Source organism: Nannobrachium achirus (assembly GCF_963921795.1).
Source record: "Nannobrachium achirus genome assembly, chromosome: 16".
Lineage (NCBI taxonomy): Eukaryota > Metazoa > Chordata > Actinopteri > Myctophiformes > Myctophidae > Nannobrachium > Nannobrachium achirus.
This window is the reverse complement of record NC_137823.1, coordinates 39,285,404-39,305,195: the sequence shown is the minus strand read 5'-3', so window position 1 is coordinate 39,305,195 and position 19,792 is coordinate 39,285,404. Positions and strand designations below refer to the sequence as shown.

The 19,792-nt window shown below is 43.4% G+C and overlaps 1 protein-coding gene across 1 annotated transcript in view; it reads left to right on the top strand.

Moving 5' to 3' along the window:
• LOC308301331 (connector enhancer of kinase suppressor of ras 3-like) overlaps window positions 1–19,792 on the top strand; it is a 58,277-nt gene that overhangs the window by 30,040 nt on the left and 8,445 nt on the right. Inside the window, exons 3-9 of the mRNA XM_080745282.1 lie at window positions 6,522–6,724; window positions 12,017–12,104; window positions 14,599–14,640; window positions 15,675–15,794; window positions 16,151–16,210; window positions 16,514–16,582; window positions 16,825–16,974. Coding sequence (XP_080601408.1) covers window positions 6,522–6,724; window positions 12,017–12,104; window positions 14,599–14,640; window positions 15,675–15,794; window positions 16,151–16,210; window positions 16,514–16,582; window positions 16,825–16,974 — 732 coding nt within the window. The remainder of the gene's footprint in view (window positions 1–6,521; window positions 6,725–12,016; window positions 12,105–14,598; window positions 14,641–15,674; window positions 15,795–16,150; window positions 16,211–16,513; window positions 16,583–16,824; window positions 16,975–19,792) is intronic.

Here is a 19,792-nt window from a genome sequence, read left to right as displayed (position 1 = left end):
CCTCAGCCGTGACCCACAGAGAAGCCAGGGAGTTCATATTTATTTTATTCTTTTGAACTAATCTGGTAGAGACTGTGCCCTTTTACCTTGTGGGGAAATCTCTAACCTCCTGGCCAAGAGGGGGGGCAGTGGCCGGTAGAGTGGCCGAATGGGAACCACAAGGTTCCCAATTTGACCACAGGCCAGTTTGTAATTGTATGCGAGAGGCGAAGAAATTCTGGGAAACTCAAGATTAGTGTCAAAGTGTCCTTGAGCAAGACGTTGAACCCTAATTGCTCCCGATATGCAGGTTGGTGCCTTACATGGTTTCCTCCACCATCGGTGTATGAATGTGTGTGTGTGTGTGTGTGTGTGTGTGTGTGAATGTAATGCACAATCTATGTAAAGCGCTTTGGATAAAAAGCGCTATACGAATGCACCATTTACCAATATGATTTGCTGTATTTCATATTCTTTAGCACTCTGAGATTTGCAAGAATATAAAGTGCATTATTTATGTACTGTATGTACTGTAAGTACAAAGTTATTCTAATTCTGAAATATTTGACTAATTGAGAAGCTAAGAAAAATTGTCAATATTGGATATTGAGAGAGTGTGAGAGAGAGTGATAGAGCAGAGACTCGGAATAAGGGAAGAGAGGGAGAAACATTGTGGTGATATCCAGTGGTATAATGGCCTTTCTTGTTCATCACAACCATACAGCAACTGTTGTTTTTACTACCCATGGCATGTATTCTTGTTCTCCTTCGATTTTTCAATGTCTGCATTTATTGTAATGAAAACGAGGGCCAACATAATAACTATAGTTATTAGTGACAACAGATGCTGATACAAACACTACTTGTAGTGACTGTTGAGACTTCCGTGTTCAGGCCATTAATTAACACAGTTTACTGTATGCCCTGCTAGCGTAAATGTACATAATGAATACAGTTTACTGTATGTCCTGCTAGCTTACATGTACATGGTAAACATAGAGTGCATGCAGAAAGCTGCTGTAGTCAGTCGTCTGTAATGAGAACCAAGTCAGCTGTCAGCACATGGAAGTCTTTAATCTGAAGAGGAAGAAGGTACACAACACTATCACATGGACATCAAACACTCTACCTTCTCTCTCTCTCTCTCTCTCTCTCTCTCTCTCTCTCTCTCTCTCTCTCTCTTCTCTCTCTTTCTGCACATGTGTCTCGTCCATTCTTCCTCCTCTGTGTTGGTTAGTGTTGATGATGATGAGAGACTGCCGGTGTTGCCCGAGGCAGGACAGATGTTGTCCTGCCTGGGCGTCCTGACGCGCAGCGCTGGCTCTCATCTGCAGCTAGCTCAGACAGCCACGCAGTCATTGATTGATTGAATTGATTGATTGAGTACTTTTTTTTGCAGTTCGCAAAACACAAGTACAGAAAAGTACAGTTCATACAAGGTCTGCTAAGAGGATTTTAAACCCAAGAAAGCACTATGGCATTTAATGACAGACAAATATACAATACTATGTAAAAACATCATATGGAAAGGTTAAAAATCTAAATGAAAAATATGCACAGTAAACAGTTTATTATTGCAAAAGATTTTAAGGTTTAAACAAAACAATTACAACTTTTCATCAATTAAAAAACTCCAAGATCTGCTATTTTCTCTAGTTTGGGTCCTGGGCAAACTTCAAATTTCTCTTTTGCGACTTGAGTGTAGCAGCACAAAAACAAAGAAAAACTAAAGAATAGCAGCAATGTAAGAAAAGTAGCAAAGTACTGTATATGTACCGTACATTAGTTATTGCACACTTAAAGGTACTTTTGTGCATGGTTCCTACTTAATATAAATGTTATCCATATATTATTATGTTATCCCAGTGCACAATAAATCTACCGTAACGGCACGCCTTGAGGGACTTACAGGATACAACAAGTCTGACATTCTTATCATGCTATATCTGTTCTGTTTACAACGCATGCACACACAAACACACTCGCACGCACGCACGCACACGGCTGATACTGTAGAATGGTGTGGATGGGGTCAGTTTTGATTGATGCATTCATCAATCATTGAATCATTGCTATAGCTTCATTAAAAGCTATAGCAAAAAGTAAATTGTTGCGATTATACATTGATTATACATTAAAGGATAAGTGCTTAACGCTGCAGAGGAACAGACAGGCCTGAAGCATCGCGCTTTATTTAGTTTTTTGGTGGCTCGTTGCATTGTCTACTGTTCTGCCTCCACCCATGTGGTTCCTTAGCAGGATGAAAACACACACACACACACACACACACACACACACACACACACACACACACACACACACACACACACACACACACACACACGTGCACGCGGCATGACCCTGGAGGCTTGGGGAGGAAGGGAGGAGCTGGCAGAAGAAGAGAAAGGGAGGAAGAGAGGAAAGTGTTGAGCGGAGGTGTAGAGAGAGAGAGAGAGAGAGCGGCAGAACAAACATCATCTGATCTCAACCCACTGGAACAATGCTGTCATGGCTTTTCATCTCTCTCTCTCTCTCTCTGTGTGTGTGTGTGTGTGTGTGTGTGTGTGTGTGTGTGTGTGTGTGTGTGTGTGTGTGTGTGTGTGTGTGTGTGTGTGTGTGTGTGTGTGTGTGTGTGTGTGTGTGTGTGTGTGTGTGTGTGTGTGTGTGTGTGTGTGTGTGTGTGTGTGTGTGTGTGTGTGTGTGTGTGGAGAGAGAATGTGAACAGAACCGTGCGTGGGCCTACAATACGTTTGTTTTTGTGTGTGTGTGCACATGTGTTTATGTGCATGCACTGTATATGTGTGTCCTTGTATGTGTTGATGAATTCTGGTCGGTGGTGGTGGGGGAGGGGTCACATGTGCATCCTGTTCGCCACGAGAGCACAACTGTTCCCAGTGACCCTTGCACTCAGATTTTTTTTTAACCTTGTAATGTAATTACTTAAAGTATATAGAACTGCCTGCTATTGGACAGGTTTATATGTATATGTATGCATTTGTGTAACTCTACATTTCCATGACATACAAATTACAAGCTCTTGGGGCGCCCCAGTCGTCACAGATTAATGCCTAAACTTTTTTTGCAATTTTTTTACTATTTTGAAAGACATTTTAAAATTGCTCAAATAGCCAATCTACAAGACAACATGTTGATGTAGATCAGCTATTTTGACGATATATATATATATATATATATATATATATATAAACCAGTAAGACTCCCTAATCGGGAGATAAGCGACCGTTGGTCGCTTATCTCCACAAATAGGCCAAAAGTTTGTTTTACCAATTATCAAGACATACGGGCAGTTGACAGTTTGCCATGGTTACTCATTGAAGTTGAATCTCCATATATGGAGATAACCTACGCATCACACTAAGTCTGACCTCACCAGCCCATATTTGGGCATGAGCAACTTATGTCTCCATATATGGAGATATGATGACATCACACAGTCCTCAGCCGATGATGTGGCGTGATGTCATACAATACACAAACGAGCCCTACAGTATAAAGGGGCAATTCTTGCCAGGAAAGAAGCATTTCTTCGACTCAGACCTTATCGCCAGGGTTGGCTTATAGCAGCTGTCGGTAGATAATGCCGGTCTTATATACTCATTGAAGTTGAATATCCATATATGGAGATAACCTACGCATCACACTAAGTCTGACCTCACCAGCCCATATTTGGGCATGAGCAACTTATGTCTCCATATATGGAGATATGATGACATCACACAGTCCTCAGCCGATGATGTGGCGTGATGTCACGCCACATCATCAGCAGTGTGATGTCATACTGATGCGGAGATATGAGCAGGGCAAAGGTGTGACGTGTGACCGACCGACCGACCGACCGACCGACCGACCGACCGACCGACCGACGGCCGGTGGAGGTTTTGATACTAAACTGCGACCTTACGGTCGCAATAAATAGGTATATCAACATAGTTAACAATGTAAAAAAAAGTTTAGGGGTACACAAGATGGGACCCTATAAGAGTGCATACCACATACATAAGGCTATAGTCCTTCTCACAGCTGTCCCCGGTTTGAGTCTGACCTGGGGCACTTTAATGCATGTCACCCCCTCTCCCTCTCTCTCTTGCCTTTACTGTGTCTGTTTACTGTCCCAGTTTTTCTCAATTATTACTTGATTTTCAAAATAATTATTAAAAATAGGCAATTTATTCTACAAGCTCCCAATGCACATTTTGGAATAGGGCTTACGTGGTCGCAACGCTCAACACAGCGACTCGCTGGCAGTGTCTCATGTGGCTCATGGTCGCCTGAGACGGCGCGCCTCCGTCGTCATCACCGTAAACAAGCGCTCCTTTCCCTTGCAGCCCCCCCGCGCCCCCACCGTCGCACTTAGGGTCATTGGGAAAAACATGGACGCGTCATTATTACCGGCTCCTCACCCTCACAGACATGCCTTACTTCCTGTGTTCCATTTCCTTCCGACCAAACCCCACCTTCACTTCCTGTTTTAACAGTAAAGTGCATCTCACATCACATGTCCCTGTGTTGAACACCTTCCTGTTCTCTACCAGTCTATGACCGCTCTGCCCATTTCATCCCACTTAAACCCTATTTGGTTGGTCAGCAAAAGTAGTTAATTAAGCTTCACAATCATTTTAACCACTTTGACCATATTTTATATATTTTTTGAAGCTGTGAAAACCGCTTCCAAGGTATAGCTTTGTCTGTCCAGTCCAGAATGAAGAATTGAGGATTGGTCAAGCTTCACATGACAATTTGGCTCTCCAGACAAAATCATTCATTCATTCAGAACACATAGAATCTAAAAATATAGAACTAAAGCACATAGAAAGTATAGATCTAGAACACAGAATGTACTGTACTGTAATCTAGAACACAGATGTCATAGCTCTAGAACACTTCGAACCGAGGTTAGATTTTTTTCTGATTATATTTTCATAAACAGCAGATCTACAATCTCAACGCGTGGCACGGAGTGGCGCGCTTTGAGCTCGTATATCTGATATTCTTCCAATAGCCAAAGTATAAGTATAACATAATGTTTAAAGTGGTTAAAATGATTGATTGACACTATATTAACTAATTTCGCTGGGGACCTCCTGGTACACCTGGGGGGGTCCCCACTTTGAGAACCTGTGGTCTATTGGTCTAAAACACAAAGTCCTTGACATTAAAAGGTTTGAGAACGACTCATCTTGACAGCACATGTAATTCATTGCTAAGAGAAGGATCATACAGTACTCTATATGATCATGCAGTACTCTATATGATCATGCAGTACTCTATATGGCAGATGTGTGTAACGAAATAACAAAGGTATAATCTAACAAACTGGAGAAAAAAATAAACGATCCTCCCATTTCATCCCATGCAGTGAAGTGTGACCCCCGACATTAAACACAGAGTGTTATCGAACAGCTTAGAGTGAAAGTATAACAACGGGCGTAATGCTTTGGCTAACAACGTCGCTGCGATTTTTGAGTTTGAGAGGATTTGCTTTGACTGAAGCTGACGCAGGCCCGGAATATTTTCTGGTCAGATGATCGCCATGGTGACTGGTCCCAAGGAATGTGGGAGTTTAGTGTGTGTGTGTGTGTGTGTGTGTGTGTGTGTGTGTGTGTGTGTGTGTGTGTGTGTGTGTGTGTGTGTGTGTGTGTGTGTGTGTGTGTGTGTGTGTGTGTGTGTGTGTGTGTGTGTGTGTGTGTGTGTGTGGGAGTTTAGTGTGTGTGTGTGTGTGTGTGTGTGTGTGTGTGTGTGTGTGTGTGTGTGGGGTAGGTGGGTTCAGGGGTCATGTGAATGACTCTGGTGGCTTTAATCGCCCATCCGTCACTGCGGGTTATGACAGGGTTACGTGGTCTCGACCCGACGTGGTCGCAGGAATTTGCTCTTCTGGCATCCTATGGACGGGTGAACCCGCTTTTGCTGAGGGCTGCCGATCTCAGCTGTCCCTCCTCCGGGATTAAAAAAAATCAAAAGCATTCGTCTAGTCTTTTTGGTCTGTCTGCCAAGCTGTCTCCCCTCCTCCTCCCCCCTGTCTGTCTGCCTCTATGGATTTATGTTTGTTCATAAGCACTTTCAACCCGACGTGTGCCTATTTTTGGTAATGTCACTATAAGCGAAAACATCGCAGATCTGCAATGCGGTGCGTTGTTGAGCTCTGTAGGCATCAGACCCAGACTCTAGGTATGGACTAGAGAACCAGCCCGGAAACCAGATAAATCTATGTTTGTAAAAAAAAAAGAAAAAAAGAAAAAGAAAAGAAAAAAAGATCTCTGTGACTGTGATATTAGACTGCTTGCCAGGCTACCAGCTGTACCAGGGGACCACTGCACTAGACCAGTTGTTTGCAAACTGGAGCTGTCCGTCCCTTTGTATATTAATTCGTTTTTATTTATATTCATATCTTCTGGTTCTCGTTATAACTCTAGCTGCTGTGTTCTGAAGAAGTTGATGGCGGTTGATTGACCTTTCGGGGAGTCGAGGAAAAAAAATAGAATTGCAATTGTAGTGACAAAGTCATGACCCTTCATCTCCTGCAGAACTATGGCGTGGAGTCGGACAACCTGAAGACGCTGGTGGGCAGGATGAGGTCGGCGTCGCACAACCTGCACAACGCGGCGTCGGAGCGCCGCAAGAACCCGGCCTACGACGGCGTCACCGCCCACAAGCCCTCCAACGCCTTCCTCACCGCCGTGGTGGAGCTGATTGCAGCCGCCAAGAGTCTGCTGGCCTGGCTGGACAGGTAACGCACTGATTCATTGATAAAAGCAGTGTTTCTCAAACTTTTCAAATTTCAAGGTCTCCCCTTAACTCTGACAGTGTACAAATGGAACCAAATGTACCCGTTACGGTCCATTATATATGACTAGAAGCTGGGCCGCCCTTCGGGCGGCCCAGCGTCTAGTCGGCGACCTGGTCAACTCGGAACAATGTAAATAGGGAATGAATGCCCCGCCCTTTAATGCAAACCCCATTATACCTGTTTTCATAGGACCTGTTTTGACCATCTGTCTGCCTGTGTCCATTTATGCCCATATATGGAGATATCTGTATCTGTCTGTCTGTCGGCGTCCATTTTATGTCCATATAGAGATCACTGCAGTTATAGTTCTGGGTCCATTATATGCCCATATATGGAGATATCTGTTTATCTGCGTCCATTTTATGCCCATATATGGAGATCTCTGTATCTGTCTGTCTGTGTCCCTTTTATGCCCGTATATGGAGAACTTTGTGATTCTGCGTCCATTGTATGCCCATATATGCCATATATGGAGATATCTGTTTATCTGCGTCCATTTTATGCCCATATATGAGATCTCTGTCGCTTTTTCAAACAGATGGTCAAAACGGGTCCTATGACAATAGGTATAATGGGGTTTGCATTAACACATGGGCGGCCAAGGTTTATAACATTTATAGCTGTTGCTGGTGCCACCATTGACTTACGTTATGTTTTGATGAGCCCCGCAAGCTTCGTGCGTGTGCACGTGCGTGTCCAGAGAAGATTGAGGAGGTACTCCATTTGTTTACAAACGCTCGCGAAACTCGCGGTAAAAAAATCGCGGTAAATTCGCGGTAAAGTGTCGCCGTGAAAACAATCAGCTCTCTGCCTCCATGGGGCTGTTTTTACCTCATTCTCAGATAAAGCCGTTCTTATGTTTCAAAGTAGAATCTAAAGCCATGTAAAATCCTTCCGTGTGGGGAGAGACAGGGGGCTTCCTGCCCTGGCTGGGTGACGTAATGGATTCAGGGCATGCAAAGGGAAGCTGCGGTCTCGAAAAGTTAACTATTTGTTGACTCGTCCCTCGACGATATAACTTCCTGTGGCAGGGTGACATCTAGTGGCCATAACTCGTCCCTGAACGCGTTTGGCTCCCCAAGTGTTAAAGGGGGAACCGGCACTGTGTCTGCAACACAGTCGGAGGCACAGACAGATACAGAGATCTCCATAATGGGAATAAAGGGACACAGACAAACAGATGGAGGAGGAGACAAACTTAATGCAAACCCCATTATACCTGTTGTCATAGGACCCGTTTTGACCATCTGTTTGCCTGTGTCCATTTATGCCATATATGGAGATATCTGTATCTGTCTGTCTGCGTCCACTTTATGCCCATATATGGAGATCTTTGACCATCTGTTTGCCTGTGTCCATTTATGCCCATTTATGGAGATATCTGTATCTGTCTGTCTGCATCCATTTTATGCCCATATATGGAGATCTATGCAGACACAGTGTCAGTTCCGGAAAATCCTGATGTCAGACATCAGAATCCGAACCTTTCGTGCTGGTTACAGAAAATCGTGTATCGGGTCGGGTCGAGGCCGAGCACTGCACTACCTGCTGCGGTGGGGAACGCGCGTGCCGAATTTGAAATAGGGAATGAATGCCCCACCCTTTAATGCAAACCCCATGAATGCCCCACCCTTTAATGCAAACCCCAATATACCTGTTGTCATAGGACTCGTTTTGACCATCTGTTTGTCTTTGTCCACTTATGCCCATATATGAAGATCTCTGGACACACAGTACCGGTTGTGGAAAACTCTGATGTCAGACATCAGCTCCGCATACGGGCATTCATTTTATCCCATATATGGAGAACGCGCGTGCCGGTGGGACGAACGGTTCTCGAGATACGCGGATTACATACATACATACACACTCACAGAGATTTTTTGTTGACTCATGTGGCGTACGTGATGTCAGAGCCTTTTATGAGGTGATGTCACAAATCTCACAATGAGTCAGCGCTTGCACCGATTTCAGCGCTTGCACCGATCGCAGTTCTCAGTCTTATGCCCATATACGGAGATATCTGTCGGGTCGAGGCAAGATGCCCATATATGGAGTTCTCAGTATACGGAGATATCTGTCGGGTCTAGGGTCTGTGTCCCTTTTATGCCTATATACGGAGATATCTGTCTATGTATGCCCATATACTGTATGGAGATCTCTGTATCTGCCCATATGCCCATATATGGAGTTCTCAGTCTTATGCCCATATACGGAGATATCTGTCGGGTCGAGGCAAGGCCCGGCACTGCAGTGATGTCACAATGAGTCAGCGCTTGCGCCCGGCACTGCAGTGATGTCACAATGACCGATTTTGCGCCGATTTCCTCCGGAACAGCCTGATGTCAACAATCAGCCCCGCATAAGGAGATTCCGAACGTTTCGCGCCGGTTAGGGAAAACCGCGCGTCGGGACGGGTCGAGGCCCGGCACTGCACTCCGTGCCGCGGCGGGGAGCGCGCGTGCCGAATCTGAAGCCGGTGGGACGAACGGTTCTCGAGATACACGGATTACAAACACACACGCAGAGACTTCTCGCATTTATAGATAGATGAATATATCTTCTTTGTCGGGTGGAAACCAGTGTTGATTAAGTCGATTAAAACTATGACGAAAAATGTTTTTTTCACTGATGAAAACTAAATAAAAACTAAATGAAAACAAAACTGTGATGACTAAAACTAAGACTAAATATATTGACATTTCGTCAACAAAATAAAAACAGACTAAAATGTTAAGGAGGGACTAGTGGAGAAGACAGTCATTTTATGTTTGGTTGCTCTCAGGTGTTGTGCGCTGAAAATAGCAGATCTACGAGTTTGTAGATCGGCTATTTTCAGCACGCAATCAAGTGTAAAATCAGTCATTATGATGCCATTAAGGCCTGCCAAAAATACATTTTAGTTGACTAAATCAACTGTAGATTTAGTCACCATAAAATCTTATGATATTTAGTCGACTAAAATTTGACTAAAACTAAGACGTTTCAGGTGACTAAATTATGACAAAATTATATCAAAATTTGTTGTCAAAAACAACACTGGTGGAAACCTCATATCCCAAACTGTGACTTTCCAGGGTATCTGCTACACACGCGTGCAAACACACACACTCTCACACACACACACACACACACCGAGGGACAGTGAGGCATTCTTCACTTTAACTGTCAGTGAGGAATTCAGGTGATGAGGACGTTAACAGTGTTGTTAACGGGTGTCTTCCTGTCAGGCTGCTTTAAAAGCAGTGGTTTTACAGCTGTCCTCAGTCCTCCTCACATTCCATCTGTCTTCAGGACGTCCCAAGGTCTTCATGCACAAACCTCTCAACTCCATAGTCTAACCCAGTGTTTCTCAAACTTTCTCATTTCAAGGTCTCCCCTTAACTCTGACAGTGTACAAATGGAACCAAATGAACCCGTCAGGCTAATAATTACTTTGGATCCATGGGAACACAGGTTATTTTTCTCCCCATTTCCTAAAAAGTAACAGTTTTGGACATACAAGGTTTCCAACCGACAGTGACAATAGTTCCAGTATGATCCCAGCCTGTCTGAGTATGAAACGCATTCCACCCCTCCTGATGCTCTCAAATAAAAAAAAACATTGATATTCAATTCATCGACATGTAAAGTAGCATCAAAACACATTCAATATCATCACAAGTATAAAACACTATTATGTACAGATGCTACAGTATAGACAGCGAGGGTGGAGAGGGCTGCGATTTAGGAATTCCAAGTTGGTGTTGGCTAGTGTGCACTGAGCACTCTCGCGTCACAACTGGAACCCCCTCTAGGACCCCTGGGAGTCCCCAAACCCCACTTTGGAGAACCAGTGCAATACGAAACAATGCAGCTGCAGGACGACACGTGTCACTGTCAACATAACGCAAGGACATTTTGAAGAGTGTCTCTCACACATCAACATGATAACATTACTGTACATTTGTTTATAGTAGATGGGTGGCCATGCACTTATTCTGCCAATTTTGGCAGTATTGTGTAACTCTTTGGCTTGCATGGACCTGAAATGCATTCCGAAGAGCGTGGCAGTGTGAAATCACAACAAATCGTCTCTGTGTCGGGTGGAAACAAAATAAAAAAGGTCCAAAACTGTTACTTTTCAGAATTCAAAAGTAGCAAGAGAAGCAGATCTATAAGCTCAAAGAGCGTTGCTTCGTTTCGAGCTTGCGGATCTGCTGCTTTTGATCAAGTAGGGCATTGATTTACTAAAAAACACTAAAAAGGTAGAATATGGAGATAAGAGGTTTCTGCCCGACAACATAACAACATACATTGTCAGATCACTGCAGCTGTCGTTTCTTTCAACACATGACATCATTTATTGCAGGCATTTCTCTTACTGTAATCCGTGGTAGTGGTGGAAATAGTACTTTAAACCTCTACTCCACTATGTCTCAGAGGCAAATATTTCACTTTTTACTCTACTACAGAGGTAGGGCTGTCACAATTATTACATAATTGTCTAATCGCAATTATTTGAGAAATGTTAATATAGTTACAAACACTTTCAAAAAGTAGTGGAAATAGCAGATCTAAAAGCTCACAACGCGTCGCGATGCGACCCGTTGTGAGCTTGTAGATCAGCTATTTCCACTATCAAAGTTATTTTTTAAGTATAAAATTGTCAAATATGTCAGTAATTTCTTTGTATATTTAAGTTATGTGTCATGATTGCCATGTGCAACTTCAAAGCCTAAAAGCCAAACAGAAATGTAATTGTCAACGACAAATACACAACTAAAATGACATAATTGTGACAGCCCTAACTACAGGTACAGTTATATGACAGCTCTTAGTTACTTGCTGCTTTGCAGATTTACATTTCTAGATGTGAAGGCCACACAGCTAGATTTTAAGGCTGCTTCGTGGCCTGAAAATGTAATCATGCGTCAATCAGAGAACTGTGTCGCGCAGAAGCCCGACGTCACCTAGTTGTGGTGGTAGCAGATATACAAGCTCACAGCGCATCACTTTGTGTCGCGAAATCTTCAAAGGGTAAGAGATACTGATGTAGAAGAATTTGATTTGCAGAATCGACCTCACCTCAGGTTTTATAGGTTAAGTGACGGACAAAACATTAAAAGTTGACGTTATTGTGGGGAATCTCCACCATGACTTGTACAGTGGTTTTGTGGAGTTGAAGAGGAAGTGACTGATGGTATATTCTGTGTTTGTGTGTGTGTGTGCGTGCGTGCGTGCGTGCATCAGGACTCCTCTGACGGGCATCAGCGACTTCTCTGGAACCAAGAACAGCATCATTCAGCTGTGCCTGGAACTCACCTCCACCGTACAGAAGGTCAGCCACGTCTCACTGCTTTTACACCTTCACAAAGATCATATGAGTTCGGAACACAATCTGTGTGTGGCCTCCATGTGTAGGAAGAGCCAAAATGTGAATAGCCTTGTTATATGGCCGATTTTGAGAAATTCAGGGCAGAGGTTCTCCCTTGACCTACAGGGAGTGAGATGACACTGCAGGTTTTCTCAAAGTGAAAGGGTGCAGTGACGCAAGTCCAGGTGTGCCGCAGAATAATTATATTTGGAATTTATCAATATCACTTCAGTTCAATCACTTATACCCTCTAGACCAGTGTTTCTCAAATGGGTGTACGCATGTGTACAGCAGGGGTTCTTGAGAAAAATTAAAAAATGTGAATATACTATTTACTGTTATGTTTAATGATAATACATTGACAGAGTTTGTGTGAACCTGCTCATCTGTACATTTCTAAACCAAATTACATCCATAACTTGACTAGTGGTAACAGTTATTGAATAGAAAGCAATGTTTGGTTTCCATTATGCTGTTTCATTTTTAACGTATTGGCATTGGAACTGGACTTTTGATGTTAATTTTTCTGCAGCCTGGGGAAGGGGGTACTTCAGGAATCAGTATAAGGGGGTAATCCAGCCAAAAAAAGATTGAGAACTACTGCTCTAGACATAGTAAAACGAACCTGAGTTGCACTGTCTTTTGGTGCTTTTTTTCCCTCCATGTACACTAAATCTCTAAAGAATATTAGAATTATTTTTCAATTTCTGAAAAAAAAGAAAGAAAAGAACATCTGTTTAAATAATAATTACAAAAATAGGAAATGAAGAGAGACACTGTATAGAGTAGAGAGGGTTAAAATACAGAGAATGATGAAAGGGAAGCATCATACCGTACGCCGGATTCAAACCTGTGGCATCATGAGCCCTCAGTGTGTGTGCTGTACTGTATGTACTGTAGTCCCACTGATCCAATGGGGGGGAGTTGACAGTTTAGTCATGTTCCACAACACCGCACATAGAGTATCAGTGGCAACCAAGTCAGCACGCATGTCACAACAACACACACCAGCACGAGCTGTGGAAACCCAAACAAAACTGACACACCTCACTGAGTGATGACCCTCAACACCTGTCACTGGATCTTAACATGTACACTACTACAGGCAGTCCATCAGGGACTGTGACTCATATTGTGTGTGTGTGTGTGTGTGTGTGTGTGTGTGTGTGTGTGTGTGTGTGTGTGTGTGTGTGTGTGTGTGTGTGTGTGTGTGTGTGTGTGTGTGTGTGTGTGTGTGTGTGTGTGTGTGTGTGTGTGTGTGTGTTTAGTGAACTTGCATTACTATATTTGTGAGAACCTTAATGTCCCCACAAGTACAGCATAATTTGAGGAATAGACATTGTGAGGACAATTCACCTCGTCCTCGCAAGAAAAATGGTTCAATTGATAAATATATAACCTGACAGAGTATAATATTGTCTCTGTCAGGTGGAAACCTGATACTAAACTGTTACTTTTCAGGATTCAAATTCAAAAACAGCTACTTTTGATGTGTTTGTGTGACGCTGGAGTTTAATTCATTTATGAAAAAACACACACATTCAGAATATGATGATAAGACGCTTCTGCCCGACAGCAACGATACAGATACCACATGTGGCAGTGGATACAGTATGTACATGATATTTAGTACATTAGCATGTAAAAAAAAATTGCGACATGTTTGTGAGGTTGTAGATCTGCCATTTTCTCATCATACGCACCGCAAAGTTTAGGGCTTAAATGGTTAAGGAATTCAAAACAAAGCATTTGCAATCAAATTTAAATTTTTTGGGGCTTTTCTGCCTTTAAACGATAGTGTACAGTGGACATGGACAGGAAACCGGATAAGAGAAATGGGGAGAGACACACTAGCCTAGCTGGAGCTAGACTTCATCCCCACACATGTTAAAACCTATGGTTAAAACATCTATACGCAGTTACTAGTTAGTTGCATTGTATATAGGCTGGCCCCAGTCTAGAGACACACAGCAAAGATCGTCAGGAGCGGGACTCGAACCCATGATGCGCTGTCAGGCTACATTAGAGCCAAAGTGGTCTAGGCCTGCAATAGATTAACTAATTACAGTACAGGCTGTAAAGGGGGAAAACAACTGTGAAATGCCTCCACCAGCGCAAACCGCTGGTGGAATCCTGGGCTATCTGTGGGAGAGACGCCCGCATTCCGCCGTTCGGGTTTTGGTTTTATCAGAGAGCTGTTTAAGCCACTGTTTGTTATTGTGTCTCTGTTTACCATTTTGCTTCGCTTCAGAGATGTGCTCCCAGATAGGCTGTGAAAAGATCTCCCATCTTTCTCGACAGTTGAGCCTCATTTATACTCTTGTTGGTATGACAGTGTCGGATCTTGCTGAAATGCGTCACAGTCGATCAGTTCAGATTGAAACCCACAGATTTGTGACACGCATGATGTTTCAACCCACAGTTTTGTGATATCGTCTGTGTGTTTGTTTCATTGCAGGACTGCACTGTTTACGAGATGGAGGAGAAGATCATGGAAGTCGTAAGTGTCTTGTTTTTGCTTCTTTATCGTCTCTAGTTTTTAGACAACCCAGAGATTCTAATCGCACGCACGCACGCGCACACACACACACACACACACACACACACACACACACACACACACACACACACACACACACACACACACAAGCTGACACAAGCAAGATATTTTTAAAAACAGCCAACAAAGAAATAACACGCACACCACACGCACGTGCAAACTCTCCACAGACACATTGGGTTGCGAACACGTGAGAACACACGCACATTTACCGTAAACACAAACACGCACTTCCTCTTTCCTGTCATACTGTATGTGCTGTGTGTGCGTGTGCGTGTGCGTGTGCGTGTGGTGCTGTCATGTGGCTTTCACAGAAGCCCATCTATCCACATCCTCTGTTAGGTAACACTTCCTGTGAGGGTTCTTTTAACCCACCCACAACTTCCTTTAAACCACCGTCAACCTGACGTCCCTATTTCTGGCCATTTTTATTAGGTGAAAGTTTGACAATATTTTCAAAAACAGCAGATCTATAAGCTTTGTGAGCATGTCCATTGTCTATCTCGGTGAGAGATTTTGGTGTAGAGGGGGGAAAAGGGAGCAGACCCAAGCCCTGGTCTGGACCAGAACTCTGTTAATACTGTTGGTTTGGTTCAAAATTACATTAAAGGACCCCTATTATTCCCAACCTCTCTTCATGTAATTGGTCCTCACCGATGCTCATTATAAGATGGCTGCATTATGGCTGTGATCATGTTATTTTGACTTGACAATTTCAAAGAGGGCTTTAGAGCATTTGGTTTTGGTCATATTGTGTTAGTTTGAACAGTTCATAGCATTGAGATCTGTGCATGTGAGCACAGGAAATGTCATTAGATATTAATAATTTCATTTCAATTTCTTTTCTCAGCATGTGTTGTGGTGTTACACAACAATACAATTACAAATAAAAGCATTTCACTTCGCTTGGGATATTTTCGTGTTGGAAGATATTTGGTCAATGAACATGATTGTATGTGTGTTTGTGTGTGCAGTCACGGGCCCTGAACGGTGTCTGTGAGCAGACAGTGCGCGTGACCTCTGACCCTTTGAAGAGTCAGGTGTCCTGCCTGGAGGAAGTTCACATCACCAACGTCAAGCCTGGAGAGGGACTGGTGAGCACTGAGCACGCACGCACACGCACGCACGCACGCACGCACGCACGCATGCACGCACGCACGCACACACACACAGACTTCACTGTCTTTTATTTCACTTTGACCCACATTAACAACATAATAGGCGAACATACTTCAAAAAGGACTTGATCATGATAATACATGACATTTACATAGCTTTTTTCAAGACACCCAGAGTTGCGTTTTATCAAGATAAAGAACTTGGAAATAAAAGGGTAAATACTAAGCAAAAACCCATCTAAACCAGTTTAATAGTTGAGATTGAGATATAATTGAATTGAGATGAGAACTTTTCAGATGAAATGATAAGATGATGTTTCTTTCTCTTCCAGGGGATGTACATCAAATCAACATATGATGGACTACATGTCATCACAGGAACCACAGAAAATGTGAGGGCACCAGAGTTTTAATATGGTTTCAAACAAATTACTACATAAAACTTGAAACGGGTGTACACTGTACGATAGGTTTTTGTTCAAATAAGCGTTAAATAGCTCTGTGTTCCCATAGTAATTGTTGCTGTAGAGTGTTTCTTCACTAACGGGTTTCCGCATCTCTCCCGCTTAGTAATAAAGATGGAAACACATTTAAGCATTTTTAACATTGCTGGCCCACAATAACCTACCTGACCTGGCGGAGACCTGTAATGTAAATCAAAACTGCAATCCATAACCTGTGTGTGTGTTGTTTAGTCTCCAGCAGACAGAACCCAGAGGATCCATGCAGGAGATGAGGTGATACAAGTCAACAAACAGACTGTGGTATGTGACATACACGCACGCACTTACGCACGTTTATTTATTTTCTTTGTTCAAGACGTTTCTCTGGCATTTCTATTTCTTTGCTGTGTCAGAAAAGTATGGAAGAGTTGACACCAAATAATTTTATCCAATTATGTGAAACGGCTCTAATTTGAACACGTTTCTGACAGTGTATACAGTAGGTACATTATTATTGGTGGTGGTGATGACATAGAGGTTATTCTGTGCTGTGATTGGTCCAGGTGGGCTGGCAGCTGAAGCACCTGGTGGGGAAGTTGAAGGCGGGGCCTGGGGAGGTGGTCCTGGTGGTGAAGAAACGCCCCTCTGGGATGTCCTGCAGCTTTGCCCCCGCCCCCCTGAAGAACATGCGCTGGAGACCCCCGCTCGTACAGGTACACATATAGCATCCCTATTCTGGGTTCAGGTACACCCCAGCATCCATATCATCGTTGTCGGGTGGAAACCTCGTAACTCGTAGCTCACAACGCCTCGCGGTGCGAGGCGTTGTGTGCTTGTAGATCGGCTGTTTTCACTAGTTCAAAATAATCATTTTTAAAATGATAAATGAAAAACGAACGTTTTGGACATACAAGGTTTTCACCCGACAACGACGATATTCTGGGTACAGGTACACCCCAGCATCCATATTCTGTGGGAATATTCAGCAGAAATAGCAGATCTACAAGCTCACAAGGTGTTGCATTTTGTCACACTTTTGTGTGATATTTACTATGATGAAGTAGTACATTAATTCTTTAAAAAGTTTTAACACAGAGATACTAGGTTTCTGTCCGACAGCAACCATTATGATCATGTCAAAATAAATGACCTCATGGGTCCCGGAACCCCTGTTGAAGACCCCTGTTTTAGAGGATTATATGAATGCCAAGAAATAATTGCCACAAGTTAGAGTTAAGTTAACTATAGGACAAGAGTTGTCCTCTTCTCACAATGATCTCTTGCCATGGCACAAATCCCTTGTATGTCTAGGGCGTCATGATTGATGAGGTTGTTCCTATGTTAGGACATCACGGCACGCCATCCATGCCCACAGCACACAACACTTCCTTGGATAAATAGAGGCTAAAACCATGGAGGCTTTCAATTCACGTCTGACAATTAAGTGGCTAAAAGCTGGAGTCTTTCAATTCACGTCTGCTGTTTGTTCTGCCGAGGCCCTTTCTGTTTGGGACGCACGTCTTTAATTAGAAACAACAGGCCTTCCTCGGCATACCCAGAATGCCGCTAGGTTTTGTCAGTCTCGGTGGGTGGGTGTGGGGTTTTGGTGAGGATGGGGGGGGCGGTTGTCTGAACAATGGACCCCTTCTTCCTTCTTGTTGGAAGAACATGAAGACAGCGTTTAAACATGAACCTCACCCTCTCTCCACCGACGACAGACGTCTAAACTGTAGTGACTCATGTGGTAAAAAAGTAACTAAAGTACTGTATTGTGTGGAGTACGACTTTATGGTACTTTTACTTTACTTGAGTATTGCTATTTTTCTATGCTTTATACAGTGCTCCTACTCCACTACATATCAGTAGTGCAAATGTTGTACTTTTTACTACACTGCAATTATTTGAATTTTAGATTTGTGTTGCAAAAAGCACATAAGTACTATTTTATACTTTTGCAAAAGTCTTTAATGGGACATCCGGCACATTGAGTCTTTTTAACTTTTGTACTAAATATATTTGTACTTTTACTCAAGTAATACAGGACTTTCACTTGTGACAGAGTATAGTATTTCTACGTTGTGGTATTGCTACTTTTACTGAAGTAAAACTGCGTCTTCCACCACTGTCCTGAGTGTCCTCCACCGACGTCAGACACCCATAGAAGGTGACCAGGGACGTGCAGAGAATGTTAGAGATGCAGGGGCTGAAAATATCGAAAATAGACGACCTCCAAGCTCACAACGCGTCGCAGCTTGATTTTTACACAGAGAGGGCAATTCTTTCAACATTAAGATGCTGCATTCAAGTTCAGGAAAGTTTGGACAAGGCAATTCTCTTGAATGCTGCCTTCAGGTATGGCATGGAAAGAGGGCATTTGCATTTATTTCACCATAGTAAAAACTGCATTCATGGTCTGGAGAGGGCACTTTTTTTACAGATGGATAAAAGGGCAGGGGCTCAAGACCCTTTTGATGTCTATGTGTGCACGTGCCTGAAGGTGACTCATATCGTTGCTGTCGGGGGGCAGAAACCTCTTATCTCCATTTCCTACCTTTTTTGTATTTTTTTTCTCCCTAAATTAACACCCTACTGCCTACTTGATCATACTACAGCGTCGCACAAAAGTATCAAAAGTAGCTGATCCACTCGCGCCGCTCTTCGAGTTTGTAGATCTGCTACTTTTGATGCTTTTTTAATTTGAATCCTGAAAAGATACCGTTTTGGGACATGTGAGGTTTTCCCACCCAGCAGAGACGACGTGTTAAAGACAATGAGACAATGGTGAATTCAGCCAGTCGGAGTTGGGTGTGTGTTTGTTTTAGGAAGAAATGCAGGATGTGTGTTTAGGGGAAGATAGGCTGAAATGAATGCCCCCCTAAAATGTCACCGCACGCACGCACGCACGCACGCACGCACGCACGCACGCACGCACGCACGCACGCACGCACGCACGCACGCACGCACACACACACACACACACACACACACACACACACACACACACACACACACACACAGATCCCGCTGTGTGTGGTGGTGGGAGGGGGGGACGACTCCCTAATCTTCAGTAATCTCCAAAGGTGGTAGGTCATCTGTGCAGTTCTCGGGTCATTTCTGAGCACATGTACACGTGCGCGAGCACACACACACACACACACACACACACACACACACACACACACACACACACACACACACACACACACACACACACGCACACACACCTCATACCATTGTATGTCAAAGTATGTCCCGATGGTGGCATTAAGCAGGCTTTATGGGGGGAGAGAGAGCTGAGAGCCTCTCATGTGGTCAGTGAGATACCGTCTGCCTTTCTGTCTGTCTGCTTTCACTTCACCAAATCACTGGTGTCAGGCAGAAACCTTCTATCTCCATGTTTCAACTTTTTATGTTGGGTGGAAAACGGTCCAAAACTGTTCATTTTCGTGATTCAAATTCAAAAACTGCAAAAGTAGCAGATCTACAAGCTCAAAGCGTGCCACTTCAGGCCACTCTTGGAGCTTGTGGATC